Consider the following 15,371-nt stretch of genomic DNA (forward strand, 5'->3'; position numbering starts at 1 on the left):
CCACAGACAATTGCTCCAAGAACACCCATGGACCAAGTCTATGAAGGTGCAGGTTCCTCAGCTGAGATCATGTGGTGTGGCAAGTGCATGGAACCTGAATACTTCCTCCCAAAGGCATCACATTCTCCTCTGGTGACTGGCCGTCACACTATGGAAAAGCTTTGCAGGTACTTGCTGTCCTGTATTGTTTGAAGAGGTAATGACAGGAAATAAAACTGGCACTTGGTCTGCCCCATTCCACATCTTTCCTTACCTTTCTCATTGAAAGTCAATTAACATTTTAGATCTTGAAGCCATGGAGGGCTGACTTACTCAATTTACTTAGTGGATGCTGAAGACCAAGCCTTCCAACTTCCTTCCTACTTCGGAGCCAGCCTTCCCCCCGCTGTGTGTGTGTGTGTGTGTGTGTGTGTGTGTTTGTAAGCTCAGTTCAGCCTTAATCAGCTGATGCTGGGCCAGATTTCCGGAATCTGACCCCAGGCAGTATATTCTAACCATATTTAACTTCAGCACACTTTGGAAAAAAGTCTGTAGATGACACTTAATTCAGTCCTGTGTGAACAACAAAGCTTAAGACATGTTGACATGGATGTTCTTTACAGAGTAATATGGCTTCTTCCATATAGATGTGTTCTGTTGTCTCAGAAACAATGTTGAAGATGTGGGGAATGACCAAGATACACATAAAGCCTGTGGGAGTCAGGAATGACTTGGCCCTAAGATAACAGAGGTTACTTAGGCTGTTGTACGGGCAAGTGATATCTGTCATTGGGACAGGTTTTATGGACGTAGAAACAGTGCTAAGGTTTAGGGGAAAGTCTGGCATAGGCAAACATAATATTCTGAGAGACTCAGGTGAAGCCTGACACCCTACAGATAGCAAAGATCACCAGGCTGTAAACTCCATCCTTTCCCAGCTCTCAGGTGGAAGACAAAAGACATCTCCTTCCTTTGAAGAGACAGCCTGAGTGTTTCTCCTTCCTGGCTTCTCCGGTGCATATCTTTGTGCTCACAAGGACCTCTTATTCTCTGTACCTCCTCCTGTTCCAAACTCTTCCTAGGCTGTCTGAATTTACTAGACTTGCAGCAACCTTTCTTGATCCTCAGGGGTGGGGAGAGAGAGAGAAGGAGGGGGACAGAGAGACAAAGAGACAGAGACACAGAGACAGAAACACAAAGAGAAACAGAGGCAGAGAGACAGAGACAGAGAGACACTGAGAGAGAACAGGCACCTCAGAAGGCACCAGACAAAACTTCATGGGGTCTGATTGTCCTCCGTTGTCCTGAGGCAGGCTGTTGGCTGCTCTTCCGGGGTGAACAACACAGAGATCAGGCATAAAGGTGAGTGTGCTTTTCGTACCAAGAGTGCAGTGGTGTGTCTGGGAGCCCTGTCAAGCTCTAATAACCACTGTGCTTTTGCCTCATGCTATTTTGTAGGTTGGTTGTCTCCCAACCCAAAGCATGCTCATGATCTTCTGACCTACTTGGGTAGAATCATAGAAATAGATCTTGCTAGTATCTGCTTGGTAGGTGGAGTCTAGGGTCATTTTTCTGGCTGCAGTCAGCGTGTACAGGCAGGGCCCTGTCCAGGACTAGCTGTTCTATATCACTGTGCAGGGGAGAAGGAGTCCTGATTTTTGTTTTGGTTTTTGAGACAACATCTCTCTTTGTCCCTCTCGCTGTCCTGGAACCTGCTGTGTAGACTAGGCTGGCATCGAACTCATAGACATCCTCTTGCCTCTGCCACCTGAGTGCTGAGACTAAACGCATACACTATTATGCCTGGGGAAACTCTTGACTTCTTAAGGATGCTCTGAAAAGTCCTACTCGAGCACAACCAAACTGCCTGAATAGAGCACAGGCTCCAGTCCCAGCAAAGGCATCTGGGACATGGCAGACCAGCAAAATAAGCTATTGAGTACAAGGGGGTACAGCTACTACAACTAACACCCCACCTATTGCTATTTATTTTTTGCCTGATCTCTATTCAATGGGCAATGGTTTTGTTTCTCTCAGTAGCTACACTGGACGCCTGAGCCGGGTGTGTGGGTGGGGAACAGGCTGGGCACTTCCTTCTTGATGGTGTTCTAGCAAGCTAGTTAAGACTGGCTCCTTCACAGGGTCTTTGCTCATGTAAGCTCTCCTATGTGAGGGCCTGAGATCTCACATAAACCCTTTTTCTCAGCAGCACTGCCCCATCTGGGCTCTCCCCAGCCTCTAATCATTAGCTGCTGGTCTCCCGAGTTCCCCTCTCTAGCTCCTTATTTTGTTTGGATGTCCTCTGTCACCCCTGCCCTCTTGAGCAGAGAGGCCCCAGCAGCAGAGTGTCTTGTTTGGGTGATTGCCACTGTGACACTGCCTAATGGCTCAGCAAGAGTTCAAGAACTATGGTTGATTGATCCTTTAGTCTTTGTAACTCGAGGGTAACTAACGGAAGCCATTTTATCATGCAGAGGGGCTGCATTTCTTTATGACACTGGCCATTTATCTGTTTTCTAACTATGTTTTTGTTTTTCTTATGGATGAATATGAGTTTTGCAAACAAGGTAAAGGAACTATTCATTTTTCATTTATGTTATACATACACTTTTAAAATTACACTAATTAATTTAGTGTGTGTATGTGTGCACATTCGTGTGAACAGCTTGTTGGAGTTGGCTCTCTTGTTCCACCATATGGGTCTTGGGGATTGAACTCAGGTCTTCAGGCTTGCCCGCAAGCTCTTTATGTGATAAGCCATCTCTTTAGCTCTGTGGATTTTTTTTTTTTTCCTATCGGTGGTTTGTTTACCTTTGTGGTACAGTTTCCTTACACGTTTTTATCGCTGTTGTTTTTATTTTTTGTTTGTTTGTTTGTTTTTGAGACAGGATTTCTCTGTTTAGCTGTGGCTATCCTGAAACTTACTTTTCCTGCCTCCTGCGTTCTGAGATTAAAGTTAAATGCCACCCCAGGTTTCTTTAGGTTTCCAATTCTTTTGTAATGAAGTTCATCAGCTGTTCCTCTCCACGTTCCTGGTGGTTATGTGAAAGTCCTCCTTCCCAGACTCTGAGGCTTGGGTTAGGGCTCTGTCTGTGGGCAGGGGAAGATGTGGTACTAAAGGTGAGCTGAGTCTGTGAAGTAGGGGAGACTTTCCAGCAGCAGCAGCCTAAGAGCCACTGAAACAGGCAGAGGGTGGACAGGGCCAGGCTCCTGTTTGGAGATCCAAGCAGGCAGCTTAGGGATACCAGGGAAGAAGAAAAGCTGGTGACCTCCAAGGCTCGCCTTAGGGATCAGGGTGGGAAACGGTGGTGAGGGGTTCAGCAGCCACAGAACTGAAGGTCTTGTTCCCAGGGATTCAGAGCCTGACTCACAAAAGAAAGGGAGGAGCTAGCGTTTTCCAGGGCTTCGCCAACAGGGAATCATCTGCCCATGGGAATGTCTACAGGGCAGCCAGGAACACCCAGCAGTGGGCTGAGACGGGTGGCCCATGTCTACCCTGGGCCAGCAAGGGGATCTGGGAAGGCTAGAGTCTATGTGTCGCCCTCAAAAGACAAAGGCCATGGTTTCATCTAAGTCTGTTTATTTTCAGATAACATGAGGCCCACCAGCTTGCACTCCCCAGCACATCCTTTTATAATTTAATTCTAGAAAAGGTTCAGTAACACGAGCCAAGTACAATCTCACATTCAAATGTAAGTTCCAGGTTAGGCATCCCCTAAGGTTGACACTTGGCAAAGACGTGGGCGTGTTTGCACACATGTGCCCACGATTTATAAACTGTTCCCTGCGGTGCCCATACACCCTGTTAACAACTTGGCTTTTCTTCATCTGCTGTCCACGTGGGCAGTAAATGTTTGGCAAATACATAATTCAGTATAAGTCCCATACGATGGGATTTCACAACCAGCCCTAACCGCTGAGATATTACTTAATTTGTTAAAGTGATAAACAAGATTATGATGTGCAAACAAACAGGGCATGTGCTCCAGCTGTGTCCAAGTTTATTTTACCAAGCCATAAACACAGGCCCTTTCTCCAGGACTGACGATTGGGTTTCTCCTTCCTTTTGTCGGGGGAGAAGAATGTAAAGGGGGAGTTGGGACCCTCCCACTGGGCTTTCCAGCCATGACGCTTGAAGGAGCCCATTCATCCCCACTATTGGGCAATGCTGCCTGCTCAGGGTCCTTCTGGGGTTTCCCATATGCAGTCTTTGCCAAGCTGGAGATTCGATCTCGGCTTGATCAAGCTGGGCCCCACACTCTAGGGATTCAGAGCCTTGTGAAACAGGCTGAAAGACTCCGGTCTTTGGGGAAGGAGGGCCGGGGTCACAGGCCTCCTCCCACCTTACCCTGAACTGCTCCTCAACCAAGACTCTGTAGTGTAATTCCATCTGAGGCCTGGTGATACAAATGGACAGGCCCATTCGTTATGCCAGGAAGGCTTGGAGAGGGGTCACTCTCCCTGGCTCCTGGAAGCCTATGGAAGAGGTAAGAGGAGGCCGCTCTCAGCCAGACCCTGTGGCTTCCCAGGGGCTGGTAACTTTCCCCATAGAACCTGAGAACTCCCAAACTACCAGTAGCTCCTAGCTTCTCAGCCCTTCCGTGTCCGGGGAGGGCTGTATCGGAAGGGTCAGGCAGCGGCTTGGACCTGCTGGCTCCTCGCAGAGGCCCTTCCACAGGCATTACCTTCTCTTGCGAGGACATGCCTCCAGCCGGCCCAGCTCCTCATAGGACTGGTAGAAGATGTCAAACTCCCTGGCTCCCCAGCCCCTCCAGACAGCCAGGCTCCACTCTGTGTTTTCCTTTGCAAAGCCACACACTACGGTGTCCTTTGCCACCACGGCTGCATCCACCAGGACCCTGCAGAGAGACGGGTGTGAGATCACCAACAGGAGTCCTCACTAGGTCAGGGTGGGGCCTCCCTCTTCCTGTCTATCCTGGAAGGGGGTGGAGTCACTAAGAGGGTGTCACAAACAGCTCAGCCTGGCTCTGGAATGTACTTGAAGGTTCAGATTCTCCTTGGGTAGTCTGGCCTATGAGGTGAGACCTTGTGATGTACCTAAAAGGCCAAGGACATCCATATACTTTTATAAGCACTGGCTGCAGAAAAATGCTCTGGAAGACCATCGACTGATGAGGTATCACCCGAGCCTCTCTGTGGAATTCCGGTGCCTAGAATGAACCACCAACTGGATATTGCTGTTCAAGAACATGAAGGTCAGGGGAATGGCTCGGTGGGAAAAGGGGCTTGCCTCCCTCTGAGGCAAGTGATGACCTCATCTCTGGGACACATGTAAAAGCAGGAGGGAATCAAGCCCCACCCACTGTCCTGGGACCTCTGCCGGCACACCATGAAAACCCAAGAGTGACCCATGAGTGTCCTTGTGGCAGGCTCCTCCCATTCTGTCTCCCAAGAACTCGGGAAGTTCAGAGGCATAACTTTAGACAGACAATCTGCCATCTCAAAGCTATCACTGTTTACTTTTTTTGGGGCGGGGGGAGGCTGTGAACCGTTTTGCATGGTCTGTGTGTGCACAGCATAATTCTGCTGAGGTCACAACAGATGGCTTCCTGCATCCTTTTTGTCTCTCTGCCAGACTGGTGGTCCATCTCTGGGCCTGGTTGTACTTCCTCCTCCTATGCTCAGTGACAGAGCCCCACTGCACATGAAAGCTCTCCGTCAAAGTCTCTGGTCTTTCTCAGATGGCCAACTCAGGCCTTTCTCCTCTGGCAAATGTGCCTGCCTCTTGATCAAACCCGTCTCTGGATAGATGACTAGAAAAGGACACCTGTACAGTTGCCAAGGTCAACCAACTGGGTTCTGAGGACATTTGTTTCCAGAAGCCCAGCTTGGAAGCTGGGAACTACTTTGACACAAAGCTTCCTTATACCAGGTCAGCCAGGGTTCAGGAGCTAAGCCTGATCCAATTTCTAGAATTGGTCACAGAGAAGATCCATTGCCCCAGGGCTCACTGAGAAAGCTCAGTGCTAGCAGGCCAAGGACTGGGTATAGCATGAATGACTGGCTGCTTGTCACTGACTGTCCTGCTTTGGGCAGAAAGGGACTGTGTGATGATAGTGAAGATGAATAAAGACCTTTGCTCAAGGACGAATGTCAGTGTGTGTGGCCAGTGGGTCTGCTATGATGTGAAATACTGCACGCATGTTTGGCTTCAGGGCCTTTCATGAGAAGCGTCAGGGTGAGGGGTATACACTACCAAGAACTCTAGCTTAATACCAGGCTCCATCTCCCTGGCCATGAAGCCTGTGCCCGGAACTGGCATCCTCACGGCAGTGACTGTCTCCTAGTGGTACATGCTGTAGATTAGCACCGAGTCACACTCCCAGGCTCAGAGACAGGAACTGCAGAATGGGACCATGTCACCTGGCCTTGTCTGGTGCTTCATGGGCTAATGGGTTTCCTTACATTGGGAGGGGGGACCTCTCCTGTTTGGTAGGAAGGACAGTGAACCAATTGGAGGAACTTTTGTTTCAATCACAGCTGACTCTGGCCCTGGAGATACACCTTTGGCAGTGTACTTGATCCATGGGTACACTAGATGTAGATATCCTTGGCCAGTGGTTGATGCTCTATTCAGCTGTCATGCTGAACCCTAAGGAGCTGCCTGGAGGACCCCACTTTGCTTCTGTTTTGCTCTGTGGCCACACTGGTGGACTTATCAGAGGTTTATCTGTGGGAACCCAGGGGCCAGCAAAGCTGCCGTGCTGTCTAGTGGACATGTTAGTGAGCCCCAAGGTTCCCCACGCCCCTCCCTCCAGTCCTACAGAATGGTTCTCAGTCTTACCCATGTGCATTGAGTTCTCTGGCTTTTAAAACAGCAATGACTCTACCCCGCTGGGCACCTGAATTCTTCTCCAGGCCGATAACGATGATATCTCCGCCATGTCTAAGGAACAAAAACCAAGACAGGGGAGGAGTTGGCTCAGGAAGCTGTACTCTCCAGTGGGCATAGGGCAAGCGAACTAGTAGGTAAGGAGCCAGAAGTTTTGGGGAAGGGATTGTCAGTGGATGATGCAGAAGAGGACCTTCCCCCATAGGAAACCTGAGTGTGGCTACTGTTTTGGGGCACCTTGAGCTTTCTGGTGGGCAGATGAGATATGTTTTCTTAGATTTACTGGAGAGATCACTCCCAGTTCTGAAACTGAATGGCAAAGCCTGCTCAGCAGAGCCGTTTAGATAGATAATTTTAAAGGAAGCCATGGGTTCCATTCACCCCAGCCCCAAAGCGAGAACATGGGCTGCTTAGGTACGGTGCTTCTAAAACTTACCTTGGGACCCAGATGAGGTCTTTGACAGCAAGCACCTTCACCGCCTGCAGGTGTTGGCTGAAAGTCTCCCCATCCATGGGACCCAGGTCATGCTCGGTTCTGTCCGAGGTGACACTGGGCTCCTGCAGCCTGTCTGGGTCCTCATAATTGGCAGAGAAAGGCACACTGGAATAGCTGGTGAGGGAGCTGGGCAGACTGGAAGGGGATCTGGGGTCTCGGTGGGGCGAGGACGAAGAATATGAGGACATGGAGCAGTAGTCAGTGAGCGAGTCCTGATGTGTGAGGATCTGCATGCCGAGCTCCTCACTGTACATGATGCTCACGTCTGCGATGCACTCTTCCTCGGGCTCCTTTGAGGTGGTTATGTGATGGCCTAGGGTTTCTGGGACTGAGGGCTGCACAGAAAACGTGTCCCTGAGAGGATTGGGGTCCCCACAGAAGTACCGGGCACATAGCTGGTAGGTAGCCGAATGGTACACCACTAAGGAATTGAACTTGTCGTCGAGGCACCACACCATTTCTTCCCCTCTGCAGTCTGAGCTGCACACAAGTGATGTGACCGTGGATGGGGCTGCATAGGGCTCCAGCCGCCTGTTGATGTCCAGAACTGTGCAGTCAATGATGAGGAGGCCTGGCCCATTGCTGTACCAGACCTCAGAACCACTGTTGACCACTTCCATTGCGCTCACCGGGTATGGGTTCTGCCGTGGGTCTTCGTCTGGGATGCAGAACTTGGACCGATTAGCTGTGTGTGAGCACAGGTAGGAGCAGCTTTCTTTTGGGGTGCCCCGTGCCACAGGGAACACAGCCACGAGTCCATCAGCCAGGCCTGCCAGCACCAGAAAGGAGTTCTGGGGGAGGGGGAAGGGACAGAGACGTACGATGCTCACACATTTGAAGAGAGACCACAGGTACCAGACTCATCTCTGTGTGAGTCTCAGGTGGTCACCTGCTCTCCCTTAGTGCCCCAGAGATGTAAAGCTTTTGAAATCTTGGTCTGCTCAGGGGCTCTCAGGACTGTGTCCAGAGAGGATGTAGCCTTGCCCCAGCAGAGCCATGCCCATCACTGGTGCTGTAAGGCAAGAGGTGAGCCAGGGAGAACCGTGCCCACAGTGCCGAGGGCACCAAGCAAGTGTTCTACCGCCTGGCACTGGTCTCTCTGCAGAGAGCTACCTTCCCTGGATTCCATGAAGGCCTCATGAAAGGCAGGGTGGAATGCTCTCCCTAAGCTAGGCAGATTGTTAATATGATACCTGTTGTAGGCATGAGTTCTGTTCATTTTCTGCAAGATGGAGAGCTTCAGAAAGGCAGGGGCTAGGTCTCTGTGCCCACCACTGTCACCTGGACACTGCACTGGTATAGGAAAGGGCTAAGTGGCCCTGGATTCTATTCTTTCCATCAGGTAGACAGTATATGTCTCTGGAAGAAAGAACTTCTAACTTAGCTCTTCCAAGGGCACGTCTTGGCCCCGTGTGCCTGCATCCACACTCTGAAGAGCCTGATCTAACGTTACTGAGTTTGACTTACCACGAAGCAAGATTTGCTCTGTAGCCACCCGCCAGAGGTTACTAGACTAAACCCACAGTTCTAGGTAAAAAGCCAAATGCAGGCTTCCCTCGGCAGGGCAGAGAAGAGTGCAGCACAGTGGGTCAGGGAAAGGACCACAGAACAAAGTCAGAGTTCAGGACAGGATCTAGCCTTGTTCTAGCCAGGGGTAATGGTAGAAAGCCACCTTGTTAGGGGGCAGGGTGCCTGTGTAGAGTGAGCCAGGCAGTTCAGGGTAGTGGACTGAGTGACCTCTCACATAGCATCCACAATAAGGAGCCCTAGGAAAGTTTCTCAAAATCCATCTTCAGGACTTAGGTCAATAGAGCAGCCAGAGCAAACAGGCCATAAGTCTTTCTGGATCCTGGCTTTTCTGGCCGGCGTGGGGAACACCACGTTCGGCGGGATGTGAGCATGCTTGTGCAAGCATGCACGCACAGTCTACCCTGTGTGGCCTCCACAGGACAACCTCCACAGGGTAGGTACCGTGCTCAGGAGGCTCACACAGAGTTGGCTTTATTTTCCCTGCTCCAGCAGGAGGTACGCCCTGGCTGGGGCTCTGGCCTTCGCAGGGGGAGGGGGCTTCAATAATGCTTTGTGCCCAGTTCTCCCGCCCTCTGGTGTAGGGGCTGCCTAGGCTGCCCCTGGGGCTATAATCATAAATGACTGTAAGGTTCATTTCATACCTATTTTCTGTCTCTTCTTTTTCCTTTTATAAAGCAATGAAACTAGATCTGGGTAGAGAAGATCTCACAGGTTTGGTGATGTAAGAAGTCATAGCTTCCAAGTATCCAGCCTAGAACTCTGGGATTCATAGGTTCAGAGACCTATTCCATTACTATTGTCACTCCCCTTTAGGATGGACAAATGGGGATCACATAAGGGCCCTCAGCACATTTTAAAAAGATGTGCTAGGACGTGCTGCTTAGGTACTGGTGGAAGGCACCCACTGCATCTGCAGGTCCCTTGTGACCTGACTGGACCCAGGGAAGGAAGCAGAGCTTGGGGAGAGCAAGCAGTGCCAGCCAACTTCTGGGGTGGGGGCGTTGTTCTGCATCCTGACATTTCACTAGAAGAGAAGGTGAAGCTTCTATGTCTACTGTTTGGAGAAGGGCTGGGGACAGACAAGTGATGGCCTTGCCAGCCTCAGTGCGAAGATGAGATCCCATGCCAAGATGTGGGGCCGGGGCTGGGGACTGCACTGAGTGGGTGGTGTTAGGAGTGTGAGGGCAAGGTCTGCTGGGCAAGGCTGGGCAAAGGCCTGAGGTCTGGGAAGGAAAGTGAGTGTTTGAGAGGAGGCAGAGACAGGCAAAAGGGAATCACCTGAGCCTATCAGAAAAGACAGTGGACAGGGCATGGGAGAGGTTCCTGAGACCTTTATCAGGAGAAGGCAATGGCTTACTTCATCATCTGCACCAGTATGAGCCCCATCTAAGCCAGAGGTTCTGGCATTTGCTCACGGATGGTCACCTATGTCTCTAAAGCTGGTTGTGGCCTGGGCATGGTGGCCCAAAAAGGTGTGACTCCACTGTCCCCAGTTCAATCCATCGTTCCCAGCAAGGAGATTCTCCCACACTTGGTGACAGACCTGAACATGTCTCTCTCCACACCTCACCTTTTTAATAACAGGAACTGCCAAGAAACAGGTGACGACAGCAGGGGTGTCCAGCGCCTGTTGGGGCATGCTTAATGGGCACATACCCTTAAGGCTGTAGATATAGATTTTCTGGTCCTGCAAAAGCAGACAAGCTCACTGTAAGAACCACATAAGGAAGTGACTGGCATGTCCTATTAAGATGCTTTCAGCCTGGGGAATCCCCTTTGGTAGCTTAAGAAGGCAGAATTTCTCTTGCTAACTTATATCTGCTCTTTTGTTTGGAAAAGAAAGTCTGGCAGAAAGTTAACTCATAGCGGATCCTAAGGAGTGGGAGACAGAACATCTCAGAAACTTATGTCGGCTATGCATGAGCAAAGTGGGGTCACAATACAGTGACAGTGTGCCACGGTCAGAGTCCCTGCACCCCTCTTGGGTGTATATGGAGTCACCTCCTCTGCCCTCTGCCCATCGCCTTTAAACATTTTTAGTGAATTTGTTGTTGCTACAAAGAATTATATTGGGATAGGCCTTCTTAGAGATCTCTCTGTGCAGTCTCTAAAAACAGATTCTTGATTCTCAAGGCTCTAGTTCCATGGGTATCCATGGGTTTTGGGGGACACCTATATACTTCTAAACAGCCATGTGGAAGGATTGTGATAGGATACTTTCTTTCCTCATAGCCCTGGAGCAGCTCATCTGAGGCAGCGTTTGGGTTTCTCACAAGACAGAAGATCCTCAGAGCTATGCTCCGTGGCCCTCACAGTATCACGAGGAAACACAGCGTGCCATCAACATACCTAGTTTCTCCTGCTGAGAGCTTTGACCTACTCTTACTACCCTGAATTCTAGCTTCCAGCTGGTGATAAGCAGGAGCCAGCAATGATTGTCCTGGTGACTCACCTTACAGGACCGATGACATTGTTTTAGGGATCACTCAGGGACAGGCTGGGGCTACCCGATAGTCAAGTTGACCTTGACATCTTGTAGTTTTACAGAGCTTGTCCCCCTGGGAACTGTACCCCTCTAACATCCCACCTGACACTGGCCCCGCAGTTACCTCGGTGGCGATCCACACTGAGCTCTGGACCTTGAGCTGACAGCTTAGCTTCATCCCAGGACAGGCCATCCTCTGTACTTCCAGAAGACCCTTCTCTGTGTTGACCACTGTGTAATTCCTGTGGTTGGCAACAACATGTGGTCAGTTGCAGATAGCCAGGGGCCACCTTTTTCCCCAGGCTGGTGGAATGGCCTTGGGACAGGTGTAATCATGTAAGTATGAAGGGCCCTTCATGTCACAGGTTCATGTTTTAAAGGTGTAGTTCCCAGATGTAGGCACTGTTTTGTGAGGCTCTGGAAACATCAGGAAGCAAGGCTAGTTGGAGGGGGTGGGACACTGGTGGCAGGGCTTTGAAGGTTATATCAGGTCCCTAGTCTCCCTCCCCACCTTCTGTTTGTCTCTCTCATTTCCTCTCTCTGCATCTTGCCTTCCCAGAATCAAAGGAGAGCCTCTGCCACCATGCTGTTCCTCCAAAGTGCAGGGGGCCAGGACGGTGGGGACTGGACACAGCGAGTCTGGATCAGTCATTCGCTGTTTCTGTCAATTGTTTTGTTGACAGTGCCACAAAGGACATTGTCTGCTACCCTGCAGCACTCCTTGACTTCATGACATTGGGCACATCTGGGTTTGCCTGATGTGCGAGGCTTGGACATGAAGGAGAAAGGTCATTCCAACTGCAAGTCAGCCTCCTGTCCTTTTGTAACCTCCAAAGGTTCAGGCAACCACCCCAATGTGACGACATAGGGCACCTCCACTGGACTGCTCACTGTCCTCCCAGTGACTGGAGTCTGTCTATCACAGGGACAGAGGCTGCCTCTTGAGCCTAGGAGACTGCCCCAGGCTAAAATTAAGAGATGCAAAGTTCACACTTGACCTGGCAGAGCCCACAACATGCCTCCAACCTGGGTGCTCTGAGAACAGCTCAGTGAGGAGAGCAGGTTCTTGGCTCACAGGCCCGGATGTGTCTAGCACTACTGCCCCTCCACCTGTCCCCAGTGTCCTCTGCATGGAGGAGGGAGGGAAGCAGCACAGAGGGGTGGTTGGTTGGTTAGCTACTCTCCCTAGAGCACACAGTGTGTTTCCCCATCCCTGACAGACACCCAATGGCTGCAGATGATAAAAATGGGCACAAAACTCGCAAACTAAGCTTTTCTTCAACTGTTCATTTTAGACTTTTCTCTTATGTACTGAACAAAACAAAAAAAAAAATCTTTAATGATTTTGTAAATACATTTGCTTAAGAAAAAAAAATACAGAGAAAAGACCTGAGTCTAGCCACAGTGGCATCATGTTGCCCTGGTTTTCTGCTTTCCTCTTCCATAGATCAGTCTGGGGATCTTCTTCTCTTCTCTTTTCTTCTCTTCTCTTCTCTTCTCTTCTCTTCTCTTCTCTTCTCTTCTCTTCTCTTCTCTTCTCTTCTCCTCTCTTCTCTTCTCCTTTCCTCTCTCCTCTCCTCTCTCTCTCCCTCCTTCCCTCCCTCTCTCTTCCTTCTCTCTCCCTCTTTCTCCCTCTCTCCCTCTCTCCCTTCCCCCACCTCTCTTCCTCTCCCCCATCTCGCTCCCTTTCTCCCCCCTCCTCCCTCCCTCTCGCTCTCTCTGTCCCACAGACAGCGTAAGATCCTAGAACCCATGCAAACTTGAGAGCCCATTCTGATGACCCCGCTCTATTAAAGTCTCACATCATCTAAGTCTTTCTCAGACCGCAAGGCCTGTGACCATCTGAGGACTACACTGACCTGCAAAGCTCTCGTGTCCAGGGCAGGAGGGATAGCATGCACTGGACAACCCTACAGTCCTTCACACAAGACTTCCACTCCATGAAGATTCTATCTCTTGCCACTCTCCTTCCCAAGCCCTGCCTCTGGGTCTCTGGAGTTCTTTCTCCCTTCCAGTGAGTCTTCCCGACACGCTACAGCAGACCTCTTGTCTTCTGCGCCGACTGCTCTTCTGGCCACAAAATGCTGAGCATCAGCTGCCTCCTGACCCTCTCCTAGTTCTTCAACTCACTCGGTCAAGTCAAATCCAGCTGGGTTCCTTCGAGGGTCATTGTGTGTTCTTCCTACTCTCAGATCCTACGGCCTTCTCTCTACATGCCACTTTGCAAGACCCTCAAGTCCTGTTCCCTGTCTCCTTCCTGGTGAAACGGGTTTTCAGCCATCTTTAGGAGTGGGAGTGAGCAGAAGTCACACAGCCAGACGGGTGGGTTCCTTTGCAGCGCACAGTGGATCTCCATGTTTCCCTGAAGACATCTTGGCTCCCGAGAGCATGGTAGCCATTTTGAACTTTCTCTTTCCTTCTCAGATATCTCATCCCCCCATTCTCACTTCCTTCCTGACACTCCATTATGAAAAAGAGCTGAAAGCTGAAGGGACTGCCCTCAGTCAGTTATTACAGGATGTCCCTTACAATCCAGTCCCCTGCCTCTATTCAGCTCTAGTCCCCTGCCTCCCTCTGGCTCTGGTCCATTGACTTCTTTACCCCACCCCATTGTCTGTTCACCCTTCCATCTTCAGTACCATCTAATGTCCGTGTCTAGAATTTGGCGAACTTCATCTTGAAGCAAGACTCTCACTCTCTCCCTGAAACTGGGTTTCCAACACACCCAACCCTTTATTTGCCTTCCTTGGCTTCACAACCATGTCTCTCCTTTTTTGAGGCAGGGTTTCTCTGTGTAGCCCTGGCTGTCCCGGAACTCACTCTGTAGACCAGGCTGGCCTTGAACGCAAAGATCTGCCTGCCTCTGTCTCCCATGTGCTGGGATTAAAGGTGTCTGCCACCACCGCCTGACCCTCCTTTTCTTTTGAATGTACTCCAACCAGGCTTTGCATTATGCTGTCTGCTCGGTAACACACCCCACCCACATCGCTGTTCCCAGTGTGTAGGGAAGGGCTGGCTGAAGAGATTACCTGGACTCCTCTTTTCCATCCCAGAACACCACAGTGTACTCCTGGCTCTGGGATGAGAAGAAGGCCGACTGCTTCCCACAGGGCAGCATGTACATGAAGGTAGCGAAGGTTGGGTCTTTCATCTGGCTCACCACAGACAGGGCCAGGGGTCGCTGAGGGAGAGAGGTCTCTAGTGAGCATAGCTGTGTGGTCCCCCCATACAGGGCCACCTGGCACAACCCAGGGGAATGTGTGACTCCTCCCACTTGGGATTAGACTAACACAAGTCTGAAAAGGCTTCAGAACCACACCCACACACACTCAAATATATATATATATATATATATATATATATATATATATATATATATATATATATATATATATATATAATAAAAGCCCTTCATAGCCTCTGGGTCATTGTGGCCACAGTAATAGGCTCAGCTGCTGTGGAGTCAAAGGCCCGTTGTGTCCTACCTTAAGTGCAGGGTCATAGTTTTTGAAAGGGATTTTTCTCAGATTCTATTCATAATGTATTAATTAATTATCTGATTTGATAGACAAGTACTAAATTTGATATTAGAGGCCTCTTACAACAAACAAGGAGGAACTATTTTAAATAAATACAGTTCCAGCTTCTCTTGAGCAAGCCTTCTAAAGGGATATGTTACCTTCCCCTCTGATTTTAGATGGGGACTATATTACCACAATGCATTTGATAGATAAATTGAGTGAAACTCAAAAAGTTCCAGATTTCAGAGCCTATTAGAGTTTGAATTTTTTGGATTGGGTATATTCAACTAACATGTAAATATTCTAAAAATCTGAAAAACCCCAACATTTGAAATTCTTCTGGTCCTGCATATACATGTTGTAGATAAAAAGAAAGGTAACTTTCCAACAGACAGATGGACACACACACACACATACACACACACACACACACACACACACAAGACTAGGTACATTAGAGGATCGAAAGCTCTCTCTGGAAGAGATAAACAGAGAAAGTTGACCAGT

General features: G+C 49.8%; 1 protein-coding gene across 1 annotated transcript in view; it reads right to left on the minus strand.

Annotated features, from left to right (window-relative positions):
- Positions 1-3,584: 3,584 nt before the first annotated feature.
- The window catches only part of LRRK1 (leucine rich repeat kinase 1), a gene marked incomplete at its 5' end in the record, with an annotated part of 122,201 nt that continues 110,414 nt past the window's right edge, over positions 3,585-15,371 (minus strand). Inside the window, 6 exons of the mRNA XM_080913828.1 lie at positions 3,585-4,838; positions 6,785-6,886; positions 7,269-8,119; positions 10,429-10,545; positions 11,468-11,585; positions 14,373-14,524. Coding sequence (XP_080769954.1) covers positions 4,661-4,838; positions 6,785-6,886; positions 7,269-8,119; positions 10,429-10,545; positions 11,468-11,585; positions 14,373-14,524 — 1,518 coding nt within the window. The 3' untranslated portion in view covers positions 3,585-4,660. The remainder of the gene's footprint in view (positions 4,839-6,784; positions 6,887-7,268; positions 8,120-10,428; positions 10,546-11,467; positions 11,586-14,372; positions 14,525-15,371) is intronic.

This window comes from Micromys minutus, assembly GCF_963924665.1.
Source record: "Micromys minutus genome assembly, chromosome: 3".
In the NCBI taxonomy this organism is placed as follows: domain Eukaryota; kingdom Metazoa; phylum Chordata; class Mammalia; order Rodentia; family Muridae; genus Micromys; species Micromys minutus.